Below are 20,758 nucleotides of genomic sequence, written 5' to 3'. Positions count from 1 at the left end.
TCTCAGAAGTCCAAGACAACTGATTCCCCCCCTGCTTCCCACCCCCTTCCCCCCCCAACGTTAATGACATCTACAACTGATACTGGACATACAAAATATAGTTAGATCTTTGGTTAGAGAATTTACAAGCTAATTACATATACGATGTCATTTTCTTCGCAATGCTGTTACTTACTTTCCATTATCCATCTCTTTCTCTCACTGAGAAGACAACTAAGTATATTTTCTCTACACAGGCTCTCAGGCTTATTTTTTTGCCAACAGACATGCCTGGGGGTGGCAGTGAAGAAAAGCTGTGATTGTTAAGCATCAGCAGAGAGAGAACGGCCTCCCGCCGGCTGTACTAGCCCCAGCACCTGGTGATCATGCTGTGTTTGGGTAAGTTCAAAGAGCTGCCGGGGCACACACACCAGTTGTGCATGCAGAATGCCAGTTCTCACACTTAAGAATTACTCTTTTCTAGACAGACACTAGCCACAATCTAGAAAACATTGCCTTGGCACACAGGTGAAGTTCAGGGCACCCTTTCCAGGGTTTCCACTGCAAAATGAAAGATGTCTTCACTACCTGTGGGACTTGTGAAATTTAACTACCAATTTAGTCAGAAAATCTTTAAAGATGCCCTTCATGGTATTTTTACTATTTTCTCAGGCCTTTAAAGCATAGCACGAAGACATCAATTAAGTACACACTCACTGTAGGTGCTTTGAATATCTGATTTTCCCCTTGAGGGTGTGTGGTCACATGTACCATCATGGATTTTCTGTGCTGAACTCTGGAGTCATTGTACACAAGTAGGTGTGCTTACAGTAGCGGGTGCAAAGGCACATGCACTGGTGTCATATATGTATGTATATATATAACACTGTAACATCACAACGATGCATCACAAGGAACAGTACTGCCACTGCTACCTATGAACTGTTTCAGGGCTATATACTGTAAGAGTGTTATATACCCATATCTTATCACTGACTGAAATCAGGAGAACCAGCTTCAGGGCACATGCTTATGAATATCTGAATAATGAAATTGATATATAAATCAGTGAATATATTCAGCTTCCAATAGCTCTGCAATAGATGTTCAGGCAAATGTGGAGTTAAGATGTGGAGTTAAGTTGTTTGTATTTAAGAATCTTAAGACTGTAGTTTTTTCTTCCAGCAGACTTTTATCAAAAGTTTACGTGCAGAATACTGAACATCAAAAGCTACAGTACTGAGTCAAGAGGGGAAAAAAAAAAAAAAAGTTTTTCAGTATGATTGTTTGGCTTGCTTTAACCCTATAAATGACCCTGAAAAGTAGAACTATGAATAGCAGGAAGTTTCCACTAATCCAGTTAGTTTTTTCATCAGTAGAAACATATCTTGAAAGGCTGGCTCATCTCCTACTAGCTTTCTTATAGCAGATTGGAGGTCTATATGGCACAAACCCAGTTGTTATCACAAAATTAGAAGATATAAAACCTCATTCCTGAAAAAAACCCCACACAACTACTTTGTATTTCCTTTTCAAGATAGCTCTCTGTGTACTTTCCTTTTATAAGAAAAGACTGGAGTGGCTTCTTCCAATACAATTTCGCTATAAATATAGTAGAATAGAGTTTTATTAATGCTCCATAGGAAAAGCTGGCCTGATACACTATATAACTACTTAAACTGCAGCCTCTAAGCTAGTTTCCCAGAAGTTTCCACCAGATGAGGTGCTGAAGGGGTTCTGTAGTTGCTGGCACACTTCACTTGCCTTTCTCTCCAACATCATCTATTCCAAAAGTAGAATATTTATACTACAGAAAAGACGACACTGATGCAGTTAAGATGGGACAAGATGACAGATCTCTCTTCTTCAGTTTAAATGAGCCGGTGAAGGGAAGGGTGCTAGGTGTCATCTTTCTAAGACAAGTGAAATAGGATTCCAGCTGAAAGGGTCAATTTATATGCTGAAGTATAGCTGCCCACTCCCTGTTTTTCTTCCCCTCCTTAACTGAAGTGCAACTAGCTACATTTATCCCAAAGAATGGAATTTTCTTCTTCTGCTTGGTTTTCTCAATAAAGAGTCACACCTAAGTGCTCTATCACAGAAGTAGCAAAGAGAGCGCTATAGCTTTGAAAAGTACCCATTCAAGTGGCAATTTTGCTTATTAATCAGGAAGGAAATAGACAATTTTGAATGACAAATACTTGCAAGATAAGTGTTTTAAAAAGATGGTGTTTCCTTACATTACAGTCTGATAATAAATTTTTCAGCAAGGAGATATGTTCTTTTTAGCAAAGTAAGAATTTTCCAACTCGGTTCCAAAAATTTTTCTACACGAGTTGGCTACTTAAAGCTCACAGTTTCCAATATAGAAAACTCTCTCTCCCCCCTCATTTCTATTTGCAGAAGTGAGAGATAAGTCCACAGGACTATTAATATTACATTTCTATTAAATTCACATTATTATCAAATTGTTAATTATTAGTTTGCTTTTAACAAAAGCTAGAGACAGTTACCAAAGGATCTCTATGATCCCGTTAGATGTTTTTCAAGAGCTCTAACTTACTAGCTTACTCATACAGATTCGTAAGAAATGCTAACTACTGGATAAATTGCAGGCCTGTTCACTAAATATTAGCTTATTCTCTTAACTGACCCATGGTTTATCAACCTTGACTCTCAAACTAATATGCAGTTAACGCAGAAACTATAGACCTTTGGTTAACTGCAGAGAAGTATAAGGGCTCTCAAAAAAAGACAAAGTGCCTATAGAGAACCCCTACCCCCAGTTATTCATATCATAGTATTACTGTAATTACTATATTAAGTATGTATATTACTATATCACAAAAAAATGAGATTTTGTATTTGACAAAGCATGACAAAATTGTGGAGACCCTTAAAATTACACCACTTCAGGAGCAAGCCTGCATTTCATGACTATGTTTAAATACTATCTTTCAGACCCTAAGAACATCCTTCCTTTTGTGCATGAGAGGAATAGTGAGTTCAGGGTTCGTCCTCTGTCAGGCAAGAATTCCACTTACTGTGTTCACCATTAGAAGGTTTTGGTTTTGTTCTCCCCACCTCTCCCTATCTTGTGACTACCACAACACCAAGAAATCTTTTAGTTCAATACTTGCTTCTCTAGATTACCTGTAGTGGTTTTTAACCAGAAAATTCCTCCTGAAAAGAACCCAATTTTTTCAAAATCCTTACATTTCAGATCATAGATGAGCACAAGCTTTTGCATACTTGTTTCCAGATAACTTTTAACAGAATCAGACTATGAAAAAAAAAAAAGCCTATAAAACAACAGAATCTTTAAACAAATTACCAGTCTTGGTTAGATTAGGGAAGAGATTTTGTTTCCTCTGATTTTCCTTTTAACATGCTGAACTTCTGCAATTTATTTCCATTGGTCAAGACCATGCAATGTAGTATTTTTCTTACAATTTGGCTTTTTATAGTTTGACAAAGAAGGAATAGTTTACACTTGCTAGTTCTTGAGCAATCAGCTCTAGGTACAGACCCATAATATTATTGTGGGTGACTGCTATAGATACTGTTGCCACACAACAAACAAATTGGGACTTTACACCTATAATACAATAAATGAGTTGTAGCTACAACTGGCAGGTGCTAAAGAGAATAGTTGAGAAGACATGAGTAGTATTCAATGAGTAAGCAGGAAATAACTTCCTGATTCCTTGAGCAAGTAAAGGCTACAAAGACAGCCTATGTTACTAGAAGAGAGAGGTTATTAAAATTGTAAGCACTAAAAATCAATAAGACAAAGCCTCATAAACCCGCATTCTGGGCAAGACAAAAAAGATTAGCAACACATCATGAAAGTTACTATTTTAACACTCTACCAGTGGTGTAGTATCTACGTGAGATTATTTTTAGTGCATTGTTGAAACAGAAGATTTTATTGTGCTGATGTGGTGTGCTGGAATTTCAATAGTAAGAAATCTGAACATTTTTAAATGTGCAGTTTCTTGTTTCCTATCTTTTCTTCCTAGTGGGATTTCCAAAATGTGCCTAGGAAAGAAAGATATGCAAATTCCATATTGCAGAATAACTTGAACTACATAAATTCAGGTTATGTTCCTAAATGCTCACAGCCAAGTCTGAGGGACTACAAGCTTAGAAATTTAGGGAAATAAAAAGCAGAAAGAATGTTGACCTAAATCGACTTATCCCTTATTCATAAGGCTTGTATTATGAATGCAGTATATTATTCTACTTCCTCAACTTACTCATATTAAGTTATTCTGTATTAAAATAATTCAGAGAGCTTCAACCAGACTTGAAAGATACAGACACTTAGTACAAAAGCTCTGAATCAGCTGGAATATCCAGATTTCCATTTCATTCTCTTGTTTCCCTCTTCTGCTCCAATCTCATTTGACAGAAGAAAACACTTTCTGGCATTTTTACTTGATTTTTTTCTCCCACTTCTCCTCTGCCCTCTATGCATTTTACCCTCTACTTCAAAAATTTTCTTCCCTATTTCCTTTTCCATTTCTGGTTCTACCCTGCCCATGGGGTTGGTATCCATTTCACTGTCTCATTAAAGAAAGACCATGTTCTGTGTTTCCTTATGAGAGGGAAAGATTGACTGGGTTTGATACAAATCTTTACATCACACTTGGCAGTAAATGTGCTCTGGGTCACCCAGCAGGTTTGGGTTTGAACTGTGAAATGACTCAGTCCAATATTCCAGTAAAGATTCTTCATAAATTCTAAAGAATACTGTGTTTTAGCCACCTGACCCTTGTAGTCCTTTTGTAATTAAGTGCAAGAGGTTTAATGCAACACAACTGAATTTAGAATAAGACACTATCCTTCATCTGCCACTACTAAAGGTGAAGTTGCTACAGGAAAGACCTGAAACCTTGGTTCCTGCCTCACTCCTCTGTTCATTATTCAGAAAACTGATTTTAATATGAACTGTATCTGCAAAAACTAAGCTTGATTTGCTACTATCAGAGAAAGGGGAAAAGGGGGGAATCTTGTTCTAACACCTTCTTTTACAGCCAAAAAGTACCTAGGGGCTGATGGGTGAAAGACAAAGCTAATGGAAGAGAGTCGAAGATAACTAATTGGCAGATATTATGCTTGCCCTTCATTTCTCCTGTAGATGGTATAATGAGGTAAAAAAATCAGTACCGTGGATTTCTGACTACTATGAAGCCTTGCCATCCATAAGCCAACTGTCCTGATTGTGGTTAAACTGGCAAGCCATGGGGGAGGGGCTTGTTTGGTTTTACACAGATTGGTTTCAAGCATTAGTTTAAGTATTTACTTTGGATGTTTCAAATTTTTATTACTCAGATGAAAACATTTACATTTCTGGTTGTCTAAAGACCTAAACACTGGAAATTCAGACCACAGTACCTCGATTTATGCTCAAATATTAAAGCATTCCAAAACGCTTTACAACTTGGTCAGTGTAGGTTTATCTAATTCATTGTGAAGAGCCAGGATAATGTCTTAAATATTAAAAATACAATGATCTCCTACTGACATCTGTGGGAATGTTGCTACTGAGTTCAGTTAATACAGGATACAGGAAGAGGCCTTATAATTTTAAACAAGGGAAAAGTAAAAAGTTACAGAAATATTCTGAACATCAGATTTGGATACAGATAACATGCACACATAAAATTATGGAAATTGCTCCTCTCTGATTCTTTGCCAGTCACCTTTAGACTGTTGGTCTTGTAAAACGAGCTAGCGTGTCAGCTCACTTGATGCTTGAGAGAATACAGCCCAGAAAAGCAGTTCACAGGCATATCACAAAACTTAACTGATGGCTACTGACCTCTTTTTTTGGCAAAGAAAACAGAAGTATTATGCCCGATAGAGCTGTTAGTGGCCAACAACATGTCTTTTGGTGAGTCTAAAGGAACTCACAGAAGAGACAGTTCCACAGTGGGCTGGCCCTATGGTAATTCCACTGGGGTTAATAGGACCCACAAATGAGCAAATCATAGCAAAGCTTGATCTAGTCTTCACACATCCGATACTGCATCTTTTAATATTTTAAAAATATTAAGATGCATGCTGAGCAGTAAATTCTTTTTTTTCTTTTTAAGCAAAGATACTTTTAGAGACATCTGGGGTGTATCATATTTCTTTGCTAAACAAGATGGTGTTGTAGCCCAGCTTCAGAACTATTAAGACTTTTCACAAAAATGCAAATAATCTCTTACTGACTCCTAACCACATTACCCTGCCTTTTCTAATGTTCATGGACTTTCCTTATCTCTAAAGTAAGTATTCTATCAGAGAGTATGCTGGAAAAAAATCCAGAGTTGCTGTTTTCCTTAAGAAGAAGAGATTTTCTGCAGTAATAGTTTAAGTAGAAGATGAACAGAAAGTGTTAGAGGCCATATTTTCTCAACACAGTATATCTAGAAAAAGTTTTATAATTGCAGGGAAGAATTCATAGTTAAAACAAAAACGTATTTTCAACCACAGTTCTGTTTTGTCCCCAGTAACAGGGAAAACCAGTTATTTTCAGAATTCTCCTTCAGACTATCCAATGATAATATTTTCAAACAAGCAGACATCTTACAGTCATACAGAGTTCAGTAAATAGATTACTTCCATGCATATGACCAACTGCTTGATTGCAAAAATTGTAATTATGCATTTGTTGATTATTTTTATAAGACTCTGTGTGGTTATTACTTTTAACTTTCTCATACTTTTGTTCTATAGTTTGAAACCAGCAACTCTCCTTCCTGTAAACAACCTGCAAAGCAAATACAGAAAGCAACTACATTAGGACTGTTTGCTTTGTACTGTTTGCTGTTCTGCCGCTCCCAACTTTCAACACAGAATGTTAACACTCACACAAAAAGTGGTTTCAGAACAAATAATAAAAACGTATGCAGGCACATAGAAACCAGTGGCCACCACCAAGGAGAGTCTTTCCCCTCAATTCTGCTTCAGCAGAATCATTAAAAAAACATTTACTAGAAACATCCTTTTTGATCAGCTGAATTAATATACTATTGTAAGTCACAGGAGCAGATGCATGTTACACCATTGAAAGAGTCCTACATTGCCCATAATCAAAACTTCAGACACAAGACACTTTATCTTTTGTCAACAAGCAAATTAAGGCTTTAAACAAATGTTTCCTCTTTACAGTATAGTTCCTGTTTCTTTGTTTTGTAGAGATGTTAGTCTTTTGTCAGAAGTATTACAGATACTTCGATGACAACTGCACTTTTGTAGATTGAGCAGTATCACTTCAGTGCTAGCCAAAGGAATACGAAACTAAGTGCTGCTGCTGATCTTTCAAAAATTGAGAAATTATTTTCAGGGAAGTACAGAACTTGGATTAATTTCACATCAGTGTAAATGTACTACATCTTTGACTCTACAGTTTCTCTTTCAAAAGCTCAACGAGAAAATAAATATAATGCATCTGGGAACTTCCAGTGATACACTTGATCAAAAATAGTAGAACTAAACTCTTCACAGTGGAACTCATGCAGAAAATTGTTGTAGTTTAGAACTGGTATCATACACTAGGACGCTTCATACCAATATTCTGTTGCAGAAATATTTCAACATTCATCTCTAGTACTAAAAATCAAACTACACATTTTTCCATATTTATTTATTATAGAATTATGTGAACTTAAAAAATACTAAAAAAAAAAAAAAAAAAAAAAAAAGAAGTGATTTCATCAAAACATTGTAAGTGTCTTTAGAAATTAACGTCTTAAAGGAATCTTATCCCTTCCATCTACACGTTATTTAAGAGTAAAACACACTTTTCCCAATCCTTCTCTACTTCACATTAGTTCTGTGAACTGCCAGCAGGAAAAAAAAGTTTATATTTTGAAGTAATCTAAAAAAAAAAAAAAAAGAGGGAGATTTCACTTACCTAATTCTTTAGAAACTGGAGAATCAGCTGATATATCCCCAATCTTTGCAAGGCTATCATAATATGCTCTTCCAGCCACTACCATAGCTAGCGGGGGGGGGGGGGGGAAGGAGGGAAAGAAGAAAAAAAAAAAAGAGAGAAGTTGTTAAAAAAAAAAAAAAAAAAGTATTTTCCATTTTCTATCATCCTATGACATTTTGTAATCCAGGGCAGGGTACACAGTAAGAGAGGGTTATATGGCAATAAGGAAATCCTGCTATCAGAGAAAGTTACTCAAGTCCCTGTGGTACCTGCTAATTTGTGAAACCAGGTGACAAAGACAGAACACGAGAGTATATTAATGAAGTTTCAGCCTGTGATTTAGTTCCAACTTTTATGCGTATCTAGGAGCAATCAGTGTCCAGTGGGTAGGTTTAACCATAAGCCATTGGTCAGGACATAACAAAATTTCTTGGTATAGATGAAACTGTTGGAAAAAAGCAAAATGCAATCCCAAACTTACTGGAAGTGCCAAGGTCTCTGCCCTGTACTGGCCAGCCAGACCAGTGGTCTGAGAAATAGCTATTGGCCATGAGACAATGGACCTACAGTTGCAACAAGGAGACATGGAGCCCTTCAAAAGCAAATTATCATTTACTGTTTAAGTTAGCTGGAAGAGTAACTCGCTTCAAAAAAAAAATCTGTGATGAAATACAGTGCAGCAGGTATGAAATAGTTAAAAGAAAAGTAAAATGTAAAAGGTTTGATACATCTGGTACAGCTACTCCTAAAAATTAACATTATGGACAACATTGTACAGTCATGATATACTGCAAGGACAAATATTATTTCTTGTCAAAACAATACGCTGAAATCTGAGGATACTATATATATTAACACCAGCTTTTCCACTTTAAGGAAATTTTAGGTCTTAAATGCTAAAACTTCAAAAATTAAGTCTCTGAAAGATGACGTTCAGGTTATGGAGATAACCCATTTGGCATTCTTTTCTTAAATTTCAACATACCATCAATGTTCCTGAGATTGTTATAAATTACACTGTTCAGCAACTTAGTGAGCTGAAATGTTGGAAGATCTCTGGTTTCTTGGACAGACATGGAAAATTAGCACTGTTGTATCCAGTTTCTGCACAGAGTTATTTTGACAGACCAGAAAAGCACCTACTTATATCTTTATCAGTGAACTCAGGATGGCAGAGAAATCTCTATTCCAAGTGCTTTAAGCAGTAAAAACCTCAGGCAACAGGTGCTTATACAGCTTAAGAAGAAACCTGACCAAAAAGACAGACCCTAATTAACACTTGGATGCTTATCCTTTTTTTGCCCCCAGGGCAGTCTCCCCCTTTTTTTGTTTATAGTTCAATTCCAGTTTTACAGGAACCAATAAGCTCTTAATATATATCACCGAGGTTTCAGTTATTCTCAGTTAATCATTTCCTGGTTATAGCTGATTTAAACAGCAAAGCCAGTTTTGCTAGAACGAACATGGAAACATCCAGATTCAAACTGCAGGGAGGCCAGTGGTGAGAAACAGTTTACATAGGTAGGTCTACACCACGCAATGGTTGCCTTGCATCTTCACAGTAGCTAGAGCTGATCTATACACCACAAAGAAAAGAAATAACAAGGACAAAACTGGCCACATTTTATTGTAAAAGGCAGTGAAAAATGCTTATTGAAGTAAGCCTTCATAATTTGTTTTGTAGTAGTACTTTTTTAACCTAAAGTGGAAGCCAAGCAGACTCTCACTGTTGACTTCAGAACACTTTTTTCTGGGGGGAGATGGCAGTTGCCGATTATGGTATTTTAGGTTTGCATTTTATAGTTGATAAGTGACATCTTTGGTTACCTAGAGTATGTTCACTGATAAGCCTGAAACTCTTCTAAATGAAACAAAGATTCTTTTTGAGGCCCTGTTGCACTTGACAGGAGTAATTTCTGTCTAAACTGCATCTCATAGGTGCTCTATATTCAAACTTTCTGAAAAGAACTACAGTGGTGCTACTGATGGAGCAGTGCACCACCTGTACGGAAAGATTTTATGCCATTCCAACTCTTCCTATCTAATGTTTTCTCAAGATAGCCCCAAGTCAATCTTTTATTCTAATACAGGCACTAAAAAAGGAAGAAAATGTACTTTCTCCTGTGCTAATCAAGCTAAATTGAGAACTCGCATAGTGTCTTCTCCAGTATTATGGCTAGTAAAGTACTTCTGCAGAAAAGGAGTTTTGACCTTTTTTCCTCAAAATGTGTAAAGATGCATTATAAACCTACAAGAACTTCTGATAAGTTTTAATGCTCTTTGTCAGCCTACTCTGACTTGTTTGGAAAGCTGCAAAGTATTTGTTTAGCAACAGAATATTTACTGCTTGTTACAGATCTATTTATACCACTCAGAACTTAGGAGAAAAGATTAACAATTTATGAGAGCCCAAAGATGACTGTTTCTCAACAGTTGTTGCAACATTGTAAACATTTATTCATTTGAAATTAAGCATTAATGCTAGATATGCTTTATCAGCCAGTCTTAAAAGGCAAACTTGCTAGAACAAATACCTATCAGCCTCTCCTGCGCTGCTGTGCACAGTTATATTGTGAATTACTGATGACAAACTGAATTAAAAGAGAGGCACAATGTAATGTATCAGCAGTAAAGTATGTGAAAAGCAGAACCCTCAGAAACTGGTATAAAAATCTTTCAGCCAAACTTGAAAAGCTCATTACTTCTGGTACCACCTACAATCCCTAAGGTTAGGTATTAGGTAACCATAACGTTAATTCATCAGGTTATGCATTACTGCAAATAAGTCAACATTTCCCTGTTTTCATCTCCAGCAGGCTTTGGTTTTATCTTTTTCTCAAGCCTGGTCTAAAATTTGCACGAAGAGAGATTTCAATGTCTATTTAGCTATGCACTACTTCTGCAGTATCACATTTCTCAGAGTACTAGATTACACATAGGGGAAAGATATGCCACAGACTTGAATGAAGAAAAATGAGAGAGATTTTACATTGCTTTAATATGGTATCAAGCAGCTCAACAGGTCTGCATAGGTGAAATGGAGCAAGCTCTAACAGGTCCTGCAATATAAGCTTTGGGAATCTAGAGACCAGTCCTGGAAACCCATTCTTAAGATAGTTTCTGTGAAGTCAATCATGGAAGTGAAGAACCACATTATAAGAAGTTTGAAAGACTCGGTCCTTAGAATCAAATTTATTCATTCCGATTTTGACTCCATTAAAAAGGTACCATCAGGTTTAGTATGGATAAGAAAAAAAAAAAAAATCCACTCCCACAACTCTTATTCATTCAAGTTGTTCTGTTCACAGGGTTACTTAGGTAGTGATGTGTATAGGTGAGTAGGAACAGATCTAAGAATGTGAAATATCTTTGAAAAAAATATTTCCAGGGTAAAAAAAAAATAAAGACAGCGTCTAATTTACAAAACTTCATTTTTTTTCCATTTATATTATCATTCTAATGTGGGGTATTTACACTTTATGTTCAGTTTATTTTGCAGTAGCTCTGTGCCTAAGTGTTTGGGATACGACTTCTGCAGGACAGTTAAAAAGGGGAGAAGGTACATACGTTTGGGTGTTGGCACTTTTTTGTTTGGCTCTTTTTCCTAATTAAACACATCCAAAATTCAACTTGGAAAGTAAGCTTATACACAACCCTCATATCCAGTATATATTTTTAAATGAAAATTAAACATTCTTTCTAAAGTTAACACCTAGAAGACTTACCATTAACAGCTTTTTCATAATTCTTCCCCAGATTTATTAAGTTCCTCAGTCCTGGATTGAACTGTTCCATAACATTCTAGTGAACAGAAAACAAAATTTGTGTTATACCCAAGGCAATTCAACAGCAGATGAAAGTATTTATCTCAGTGTAACTTAGGTCTACTTTTATGTTTCATATGTACAGCATAGATCTGAAAAGTCTGTGGATGGATGAAAAATGGAAGACTTGGGAGGAAGAAGAGAGCAAAGGATGGAAGGTAGAAGGAAACTGAGCATTTCAGATCAACAAACAGGAAAAAAAAGGTAAACTATTTCAAATAAGGGTAAAAAGGAATTGGGCTGGTTATAATACAGAAGGATGCCAGGTATGTGATCAAAGTTTGCACAGATCCTTCTTTTATGGTAGGTGATGATGAAATAAGAACAAGAAAAAAACCTTTATCCACTAATTGTTTTATAAAGTCTGACACTAAAAAGAACTTTCTGACAATGGTTTGAGTTCTTCACACCCCTGCCCTCCCTCCCCCCACACCCACACCCCTGTAATAATGCCGGGAAAAGGAAAAAAAGAAAAGAAATTCACCAGATACCTGATTAGGGGAAGACTAAGCACTTTACTAATATTTTCTAAGTTACAGATAGCACTTAGGGAAATCAGATTATTTTTTTTTTTAAGTTTAAAATGCTACACTTTATTGTGCAAAGCTGTAGTTCTTTCTGAAACAAATTAAAATTATGACCTTATTTAAATAGAAGGAGAAAAAAAGGAAATCCACTGCAGCTGCTTTGGCTGTTAAATACAATTACTGGCTGAAACAACCAGAATCTGAAATCCAGCAGCTCCAAGCATGACTACTCTCTTACCTGGCAAATTCTATAAACTGATTAAGTGGTAGAAATTGTGACTGGCAGTTTCACAGTGCAAGAAATTAGCTACACCATTAAACAGAAAAGTTTCAAGTCTTTGCAAAAAGTAGAAAATTAGTTAAGCCATGAAGTTTGAATCCAAATTTGAATTTTCCCAAAGTTGGGCGGTGAAAAAAAGAAGAGAAGAGGCTTTTGCCCACTCCAAAAAGGAAAATCATCCACAAAGTCTGAGTTGTCCCTACTCATAGGAAAGCTTCAGTATCCCTCTTTCTGGTCAGAGACAATAACTCTCCCCTCTCGCCCCCAATCAATACTTCAAATTTACTTCTATCTTGATATGAGCACTGGGGAAGGGGGGAGGAAAATCTGACATGCTGATATAAATGCAGTAGTTATTCACTCCTCAGAACCATGACCTTTAAGATGCCTCAAACACATGTAGCATAAATAGCAGTATTCCCGAATATTGGATGTTGCAATTAACTTTCGAACAACACTAAAGAAGTTTGAAAGAGAGCCCTCTGAGCATCACTTATGTGGTGGCTTCTTGGTTTCTTCAGGTAGAATCACTGTTTGAATTAAAGACACAGCATGTTTATTTAACGAAGAACTCTTTCTATGTATGTAAATAACTGCATCTGAACAAGTTTTCTAGAACTTGCAGTATTGCCTGGTTATTTAATAGTCAGGTAACCAGAATGTTCTAAACCTTTCTTTTCTTTCCTCCCTACAAAATACAGTTTCACATAACACCAGCTGCTAAGTTTCAGGAACAATTTGGTAATGAATATTTTCTTTCAAAAATAAATTTAATACAAGCCCTATATTTCCATACAGGAGAACCTTAAAAGTTTTTCCAGATTCTAGACCTTCTTTTCCCAGAATCTTCCTAACAAAACTATAGCTGTGACTTTACTCTGTAAAGTTTTATCATCATGCAAAGAAGATCATAAGACACCTGAAGACACTATTCTGTTATTCTCACTATTTTTATGCCAACTCATATCTTTCTAGATATAGTTCACACAGCAGAACTTTCAAGGAATTCAAAACAGATGCATTCTGTTTACAAGAAATACAAGACACATAACAAGTGAAATCGTATCAAGCTTTCAGAATGAAAATATTTATATTTAGTATATGCATGAACCCAGAAAGAACAGGAATACCATCACATTTGTCTTATTTTCAGACAAGGTCATTCAGATAGAACTTTATTACTATTTTTCAAATATAGTGCTACACCTGAACTCCAGTCAATTTAAAAAGTGAAGAATTAGCTCCAGATTTCACCAATAATACTTTTTAACAGTAACACGGAGTAAAAAATGTAGATATTACCCCCCCCCCCCCCCTATTAAGTTCTGATACTGGTATAGTATATATGACATCAAAAGCAGATACAGAACAATACCTAGCCCCACTGCCTGTATCTGCACAAATTAAATGCAACTGGGATTGTTTTCTGGTCTATACCACTAAACTCTTACCCACCCAAACATGATCACTGCAAGCAAAGTACCTGTTGTCCCCAGGCCCTTGATTTGTGTTCACTCACAAACCACATCCAGAAATCATTTGGGAAAGTGTGTTTCAGGTTGTGCCAACAATGCCAAGAGCTATTCTAACAAGTTAACAGTATGGATTTTCAAGCTCTAATGTCTGGGAACATCCCTCCTCCCACTCCAACTGTTTAATTTACTACTGCGAACGTTGCTGCTGTGCCTCTGTTGCCCTCTCTGTAGCTGAGGCAGTGCGACTGTGAGGCTTTTGTTCCAAGGGGTAAGTCATCTCTCCCTATTCCAACTTCTTGTCACTTCTTCCCAGCACTGCACTAATGGTGATGTCTGTTGGCATATATAGAGTCAGTGACCCACAAGGAAAAAAAAAAAAAAAAAAAAAAAAAAGAGAGAGAGTGAATTAAGGGATTGTGTTAGGAGAGAGTCCTGTGTTCCAAGGATATGGAGGACAAGAAAGGTGTATATGATATAAAAACCTTGTGTATGCATGGCAGGTAAGAATCCCAGTGCCACCTTGAATTGCCACCCTATACTGAAAATAATTTTCTTGAAAGACAGATCCTGTCCCTGCTTACCCTGCTCCTCACAACAAGAACTTACAGAGTAAAATCCTTACTGCCACCTACCCAAAAATTCTAATAGTAACATGATAATAACTGGTCTTGAAATACTGGGGTTTTTTTGAATGACTGTCTTAAGGACTCAGGGCTTAAGATTCCAGTTTTCTTGACATCTTCTAATGCAGATTTCAAACAGAAAACAATGATTGCACCCATGTCATTAGTTGTTTTCATTTAGGAGGACGGGAACAAAACCCAGCAAAAAAATGCCCTCAACAGCTCCCCTCTCTGAACCCAGACCCCATAGCTCTTTATTTTCACTAGCTGACTTGGTACATATTGGCTATTTGTGTACAGCAGACACAGACCATGCTGTGGAAACACAACAGGTCCACTGAAACACAGAGAACTCTGAGGAAGAGCTCCAGTATATCACATCTGCTCAACGTATATGTTAAACTGCTGGGAAAGATGAAGAAACAATTTTTAGCTCAGTGCTTTCGGTAGCTGGAAGGCATACAACTAATGGATCTTTTCTCCATTAGACCAAGCAGTTTCTGGAAGTTTTTCAGCCTTTGCGCAGCCACAGTGGTTGATTGTTAGCAGAAGCGTCTGCGCCAGTCTCTAGACGTGAACGCCTGAGAAGCAGCAAAGATGTTCGCAATGGAAATTCCCCTTTGGAATTTGCTTGGTTAGCTGATCCTCACAGCACTGTGCAAGGCTCATCTACTTTCTTACTAAGGTGTTGTGTTTGATAAAAAGACAGCTTCCCCCCCCACCCCTACCCAAGATGATCTAGTAAAATAATTCTTAGATGATTTTCTTCTCCAACATTAAAATGGAGCACAATATATATTTTTTCCTTTCTACTGAAGACTAGATTCTCAAAGCAAAGAAAAACCTGGCTGTGCTTCTAGTACTCTTTTTATAAAGTTAACCACTGTTGCTGTCTTTGAAGTACTGTCCAGGAAGAAATATCTAGAGCACTTTTTCAAAAAGGGAAACTGTCACTGACAACTCCCTCTTCGGGATCAGGTATAAATTTGATATTGCCAAGACATTTCAGATCAGTTAAAATAATTGTAATACTTTGTTCAACTTCAGAAGTTCTAGGGGGAAAAAAAGCCACTCAGAAATCAATTTGTATGGCTATTTATTTTCAGATGATGTCTTACAGTTTTATAGCCTCCCTTATTTGCAGTCTAAAGAAAAGGTAATGAAAATGAGGGGGACTGAACAGTGCAAAAGTGCAAGTCATACATTAAAGGCAGATCTGAAAACTTCTAAAAAAGCAGAGACAAAGAAACAAAGAAGAATTTCTAATCAAGAAGACCACTAATTTAAAATTGTCAAAATTCTTAGAAAATATCACAATCTTGTTATCTGCCATGCTGTACAAAGTCATGGGGAAAAAAGCTTTCATCTTAATTCAAATAGACATGATAAAGTAAGATAAAAAGCTGGGAGAGACAAAGTAGTTCACGACACATCATTTGCCCGTGCAGCAAGGAAAACAAACCAGGCCTCCTAATTGTCAATCTAGTGTCCTATATTCTAGTGACACACTACCTTTCATGAACAGAATAATTAACTAAAAGAGAAGAGGAGGCACATGATCAGATCCTACGGCTTTCTATTATTTAGGATGAATGGAAATAAAGGGAAACACTTTCAAAACAGGCAACAGGAAACATCTTCTTATGCAGAGAACTTTAGAGCTGGCAAAAGTGACCTTGCAAGAAAAAGCATAAGAGAAACCTATTCTGGTCATTCAAGTCATTAAAGCCTCCTATAATCCAGTACGACAGCTGCTATGTGCCTTCCGCCACATGAAACCAGTGTGGGTTAACCAGCCCGGTAGCAAGGAGCTGACTGAAGAGGAACAAGCCTTGTATTTCCACTTGTTGTGTATAGGTATTATATCTTCCGCAGTTCCTGATAGTCATATAAACAACATTAATCTTCAAAACAAATGACAGCCATTGTAAAAGTGCCTTCCTGTAAATGCTCAGCTTTGCTTTTTACTTAAAGACACACCTCGCAGAACAATAGCTCAGCAGGTATGAATACAGCTGAACAATGCATAGACTCCCTGTAGTTTCAAGCTTACATCCTGCAGGCACTTTTGCAAGGGTGAATAACAATGTATTTGGGTAGAAATCTGAAATTATAAAACTAGCACAGAAAAGTAGACCTTGATGTCTAACACTACTCCTGTTACCATTACTACAGCTAACCTTTTTATAGTTACTAATAATTTAGTTTACATTGTTATCCCTCAATTTGAAAAACACTAAAATTAAGTTTTTGGGAAAAGTCTTTAGTGTTGCTACACTACGTCTGAGAACCCCCTTGAGAAGATTTGAAAAGCTGTATAGAAAGTAAATCATGCTGTGCTCTACTGTACTTTGTACAGCATTTTGTACATTATTGCATTTCACCTCCTCCTTTAGCTTATGAAATCCACAATTTTTCAGAAGGGCACAATTAAGCCCTCAACACATCTCATGTTAAGCTATCTCAGTTGTAAGATAGCTTAATACCATTTTAAAACAGGTTTAACAGAATGGAAAAAAAACCAGGATGCCAGTGTTTATTCAAAAAGACTAATTCTTATGACTAATTATTAGTCAGCTCGATGGAACATTTCTTGTTTAAGAGAAACATTAATACATCATCCATCAGTGTGTTTCAAATACAAACTTTTTCAGGTTATGAACACATGAACCAGGATAGACTCTAAGTGAGGTCAAAATAGATAATTGGCACTAAGATAGAACTGGACTTTACACACACACAAACTCCCAAAGGCTCCTCTTCCCCCAAATTAGATTTATATGTCAGTGATACAAAACAGCCACCTTACTGCAGCATGTGCTAGGACCATAGGTGACTTTTAATTTTGGTAAATAAGTCTGGTAGTTTAACCTAATTGCAAGTCTTTTTGAAATATGGAAACATGGAATTTAGGGCTTTAAGCTGAAGGTATCAGATATATTTCCATGATAAAACAATATAGCCTACCAAAATAATTCTACATGCCCCTGTAGAGAACACCTGCCCCTCAGGAAAACACAGCACTCCACTGAACAAAGAAAGTTGGGTTTCGGGTTTGGGATTTATTTTTTTTTAATTATACTTTGGTTGATAATCAAAATTTCTGGGTAAGATTTACGTGACTACAGAGAAATACACCTTTAAAATCCAAGATTACCAACACCAATGAATTACGGCTACCACGCTATTATTAAGAACTCCGGAAACCTCAAACCACGGGAGCAATACGCAAGCTGCCTGCCCAACCCTTAGACCGTACAGACAGAATGACAGGTCTGTAACTGGGTACTTTCCTGTTTTGTCCCCTTTCCCCTGCATTGTGTGTATTGTAGCTGGATGCCAAATAGCTTTCCCCCATATACAGCAGATAAAATTAGCTGCAGTGGCACACCAACACATAACAACCTTCTGGGGGTTACCGACTGACATAGTCTGTGAGTGAGGGGGGTCACAGAGTGTCCCCTCGCCGCCTGCCACATCCCTGCAGTGAGTTACAAGGGCAGGGCAATGTCATACCAGTGAACCTCTCAGCAGTTCCTTGGCAAAAGGGAGACTGTGGCCCTCTTTAGTCATAGGCTCCCACACCCTTAGGCTTCATTTTGCACGTGCCATTCCTATCATGCATTAAAGTGATTCTTCAGGTATTACATAAAGAGTAAATGTCAGCCTTGATTTTTGTGTGCACACATGCACGTATTTGTGGATTATGTTGTTTATTTAGTCAGGGTAGCTAAAAAATGTTGAGGTATTCACTTTCCGATGTTGTTGCCAACAAAAAGGATGAGTAAGATAAAAATACAAGGGCATTACTTAGCCACCTGATGACTTCTCTAAGTATATTTTGAAGCTTTGTATAACACAGTTTACCATGTATTTAATAAATCCAATGGATTAGCACTGTAGGGAGAAACAAAAAAAAAACACACCAAAAAAAAACCCAAACCAAAAAAGGAAAACAGACGAGCAAGGCATTAAATTTAATTTTCTATTCTTTTTCCAGGTGACCCAAAAGTTGAATTTTTTTTTGGTTTTGTTTTTTTGAGACGTCGAAAGCCTGCCTTTGGTCCTGCAGCACACGGATGCCGTCACTACACTACACTGAATTGGTTTCCCCAGACCAAGACTTTCTTCTTATTGGTAGGAGAAACACAAACACTGCTCCTGATTTTGTCAATACCAGCATGGTGCTTCAAGCGCTGTATTGCTAAGGACAGCACACAGCAAGAGTAGAAGTTACATGAGCATTGTTAAAAGAGAGCATGCTCACCGTGCAGACTAAAGCACAGCACAAAGAGGTGTTCATTTGTTTTAGATGAGGGAGCTGTGATTACAGTCACAGCAAATGCTGAATACACAGGCTAGTGCTCTCTGCCCTTAAGAAGTAAAGAACTATGGTCAAGATTTTAACTTTGATACAGAAATAACTGTTTTAAAGTCTATCTGAAGCAACTTTATATTTTATCTGGCTAAAGTTTCAATTTTTAATGAGGGCAGGGCAGGAGGGTTTCCAGGCCTGTGAGTACCAGCTATGTGATGCAACATACCAGACCTCTCAGAATACCCACACAGAAGACATTTCATCACACTGTCAACATTAACTTTGTATTACTGTGTTTTTGCTGGTTGTTTCAGTCTTAAATATCCCTTTGAATTAGTTTAAGAAAAAAAACCAACAAAAACACAACAAAAGGGTAAACTTTCCCAGGAAACAAGTACTGAATAACAGGGAAGGTTTTGTTTATTTAGAAGTTTGTCATTCCTTTAAAGCCTATTTTATATTATATCTGTTAAAATACACAAGAGATTTTCTTCCCTCTCCTCTGTAAAACTGTTTTAGCTACATTCTGGAAGTCAATAGACAGGGTAGGACATTCCTTTGTTGGCACAGCCCTGAACAGTCAACTTCCCAGGTTTCTCCTCTGCACGTCTGTATTTACAGGCTGGTCTTCTGAGAAAAAAAAAAAAAAAAAAAAAAAATGTTTGCTCATGGCCTTGCCATGAATGTAACTGATATCAAAAAGCACCAGACCGTTTAAGATGACCTGTGCTAATTCTAGAGGACAAAGTTTATAGCCAAGTAATCCCATTTTTTCAGTAGTTTTGCACGAATTTGATATCCAAGTCCAAAGAAAGTAGGCAGCAAATAAAACATGACACCAATATCACAACTACTTGAAGGAGTAAAACTGACTTACATGAGTTGGAGAACAACAAAACTGACAGCAAAATACTCCAGTAAATGTTTTAGAGACCTTTAAATGATAACATCTTCAGAAATATGAAAACATTTGACATTAAAACAGTAAAGTTTAGTAAATAGGAAAATAGAACAATCCCCCAGAAAGCTTTCCTTTGGGCTCCAAGCTGCAAATGCATTGCAGCTCTAAGTTCATTTGCATGATTAAAATAATTTTCAAATTTAAGTACTTTGCCTAGTACAACACACTGTTTGGAATGAAGATTATGTATCCAACACTGCCATCGCTACTCAAGCAAAAGTATGATTCTTAAGGGAACTCTGCCAATTAGAATTGGTGTGTTTTGGAAGGGCTGAGCTTATAGAGAGAAAAAGTTCAAAACAAGTCTCTAGTGCCCATATGCAAAATATTTTTAATTCTACAAATAACGAGGCATTTTGGAAAGTCTAAAAGTCTACCGACATAAATTGGACTACCCTCACTGGTTGGTGCTTTGAAGCAGAGCTAGGGTGTACCATCATAAATCTGAGTATCAGCTCGGGATGCAGGCAAGCGACTTAACTCAGCGTTAAGCAGTTTTTAAGCTCTGGCCCGTACAAAAAAAAAAAACCAAAACGGTTTAAGTAGAGGACCACAAGCACCAAGATCTCCAAACCACCTTATTATCAAAACACACCGAGGGAATTATGGCTCACTAGAGACCCCGAGGGGAGCCGAGCCTCCCCGCTGCCTCCAGCCCGAGCCCTTTCGGGTTATTTACAAGCGAGCACCGAGGAGTCCTTGACACGCTGGGCTGGGCGAGATCACTCATAAGGGAGGGTGAGAGAGAGAGAGAAAAAAAAAAAGTTTGCTGCCCTTCTGCGTGAGGAGACGAAGTTGCCCTGAGCTTTCCCGCCGGCCCTCGCCTATGGAGAGGCGGCCA

The 20,758-nt window shown here is 37.2% G+C and overlaps 1 protein-coding gene across 1 annotated transcript in view; it reads right to left on the bottom strand.

The window, feature by feature from the left end:
* BAIAP2L1 (BAR/IMD domain containing adaptor protein 2 like 1) overlaps positions 1-20,758 on the bottom strand; it is a 54,247-nt gene that overhangs the window by 21,821 nt on the left and 11,668 nt on the right. The window contains exons 3-4 of the mRNA XM_009649531.2: positions 11,635-11,710; positions 7,889-7,975 (exon numbers count right to left, since the gene is read on the bottom strand). Coding sequence (XP_009647826.2) covers positions 7,889-7,975; positions 11,635-11,710 — 163 coding nt within the window. The remainder of the gene's footprint in view (positions 1-7,888; positions 7,976-11,634; positions 11,711-20,758) is intronic.

The sequence above is a fragment of the Egretta garzetta genome, unplaced genomic scaffold (assembly GCF_000687185.1).
Source record: "Egretta garzetta isolate BGI_Z169 unplaced genomic scaffold, ASM68718v1 scaffold292, whole genome shotgun sequence".
Classification (NCBI taxonomy): Eukaryota; Metazoa; Chordata; class Aves; order Pelecaniformes; family Ardeidae; genus Egretta; species Egretta garzetta.
Note: the sequence above shows the minus strand (reverse complement) of the source record. Positions and strands in the feature narration are given on the sequence as shown.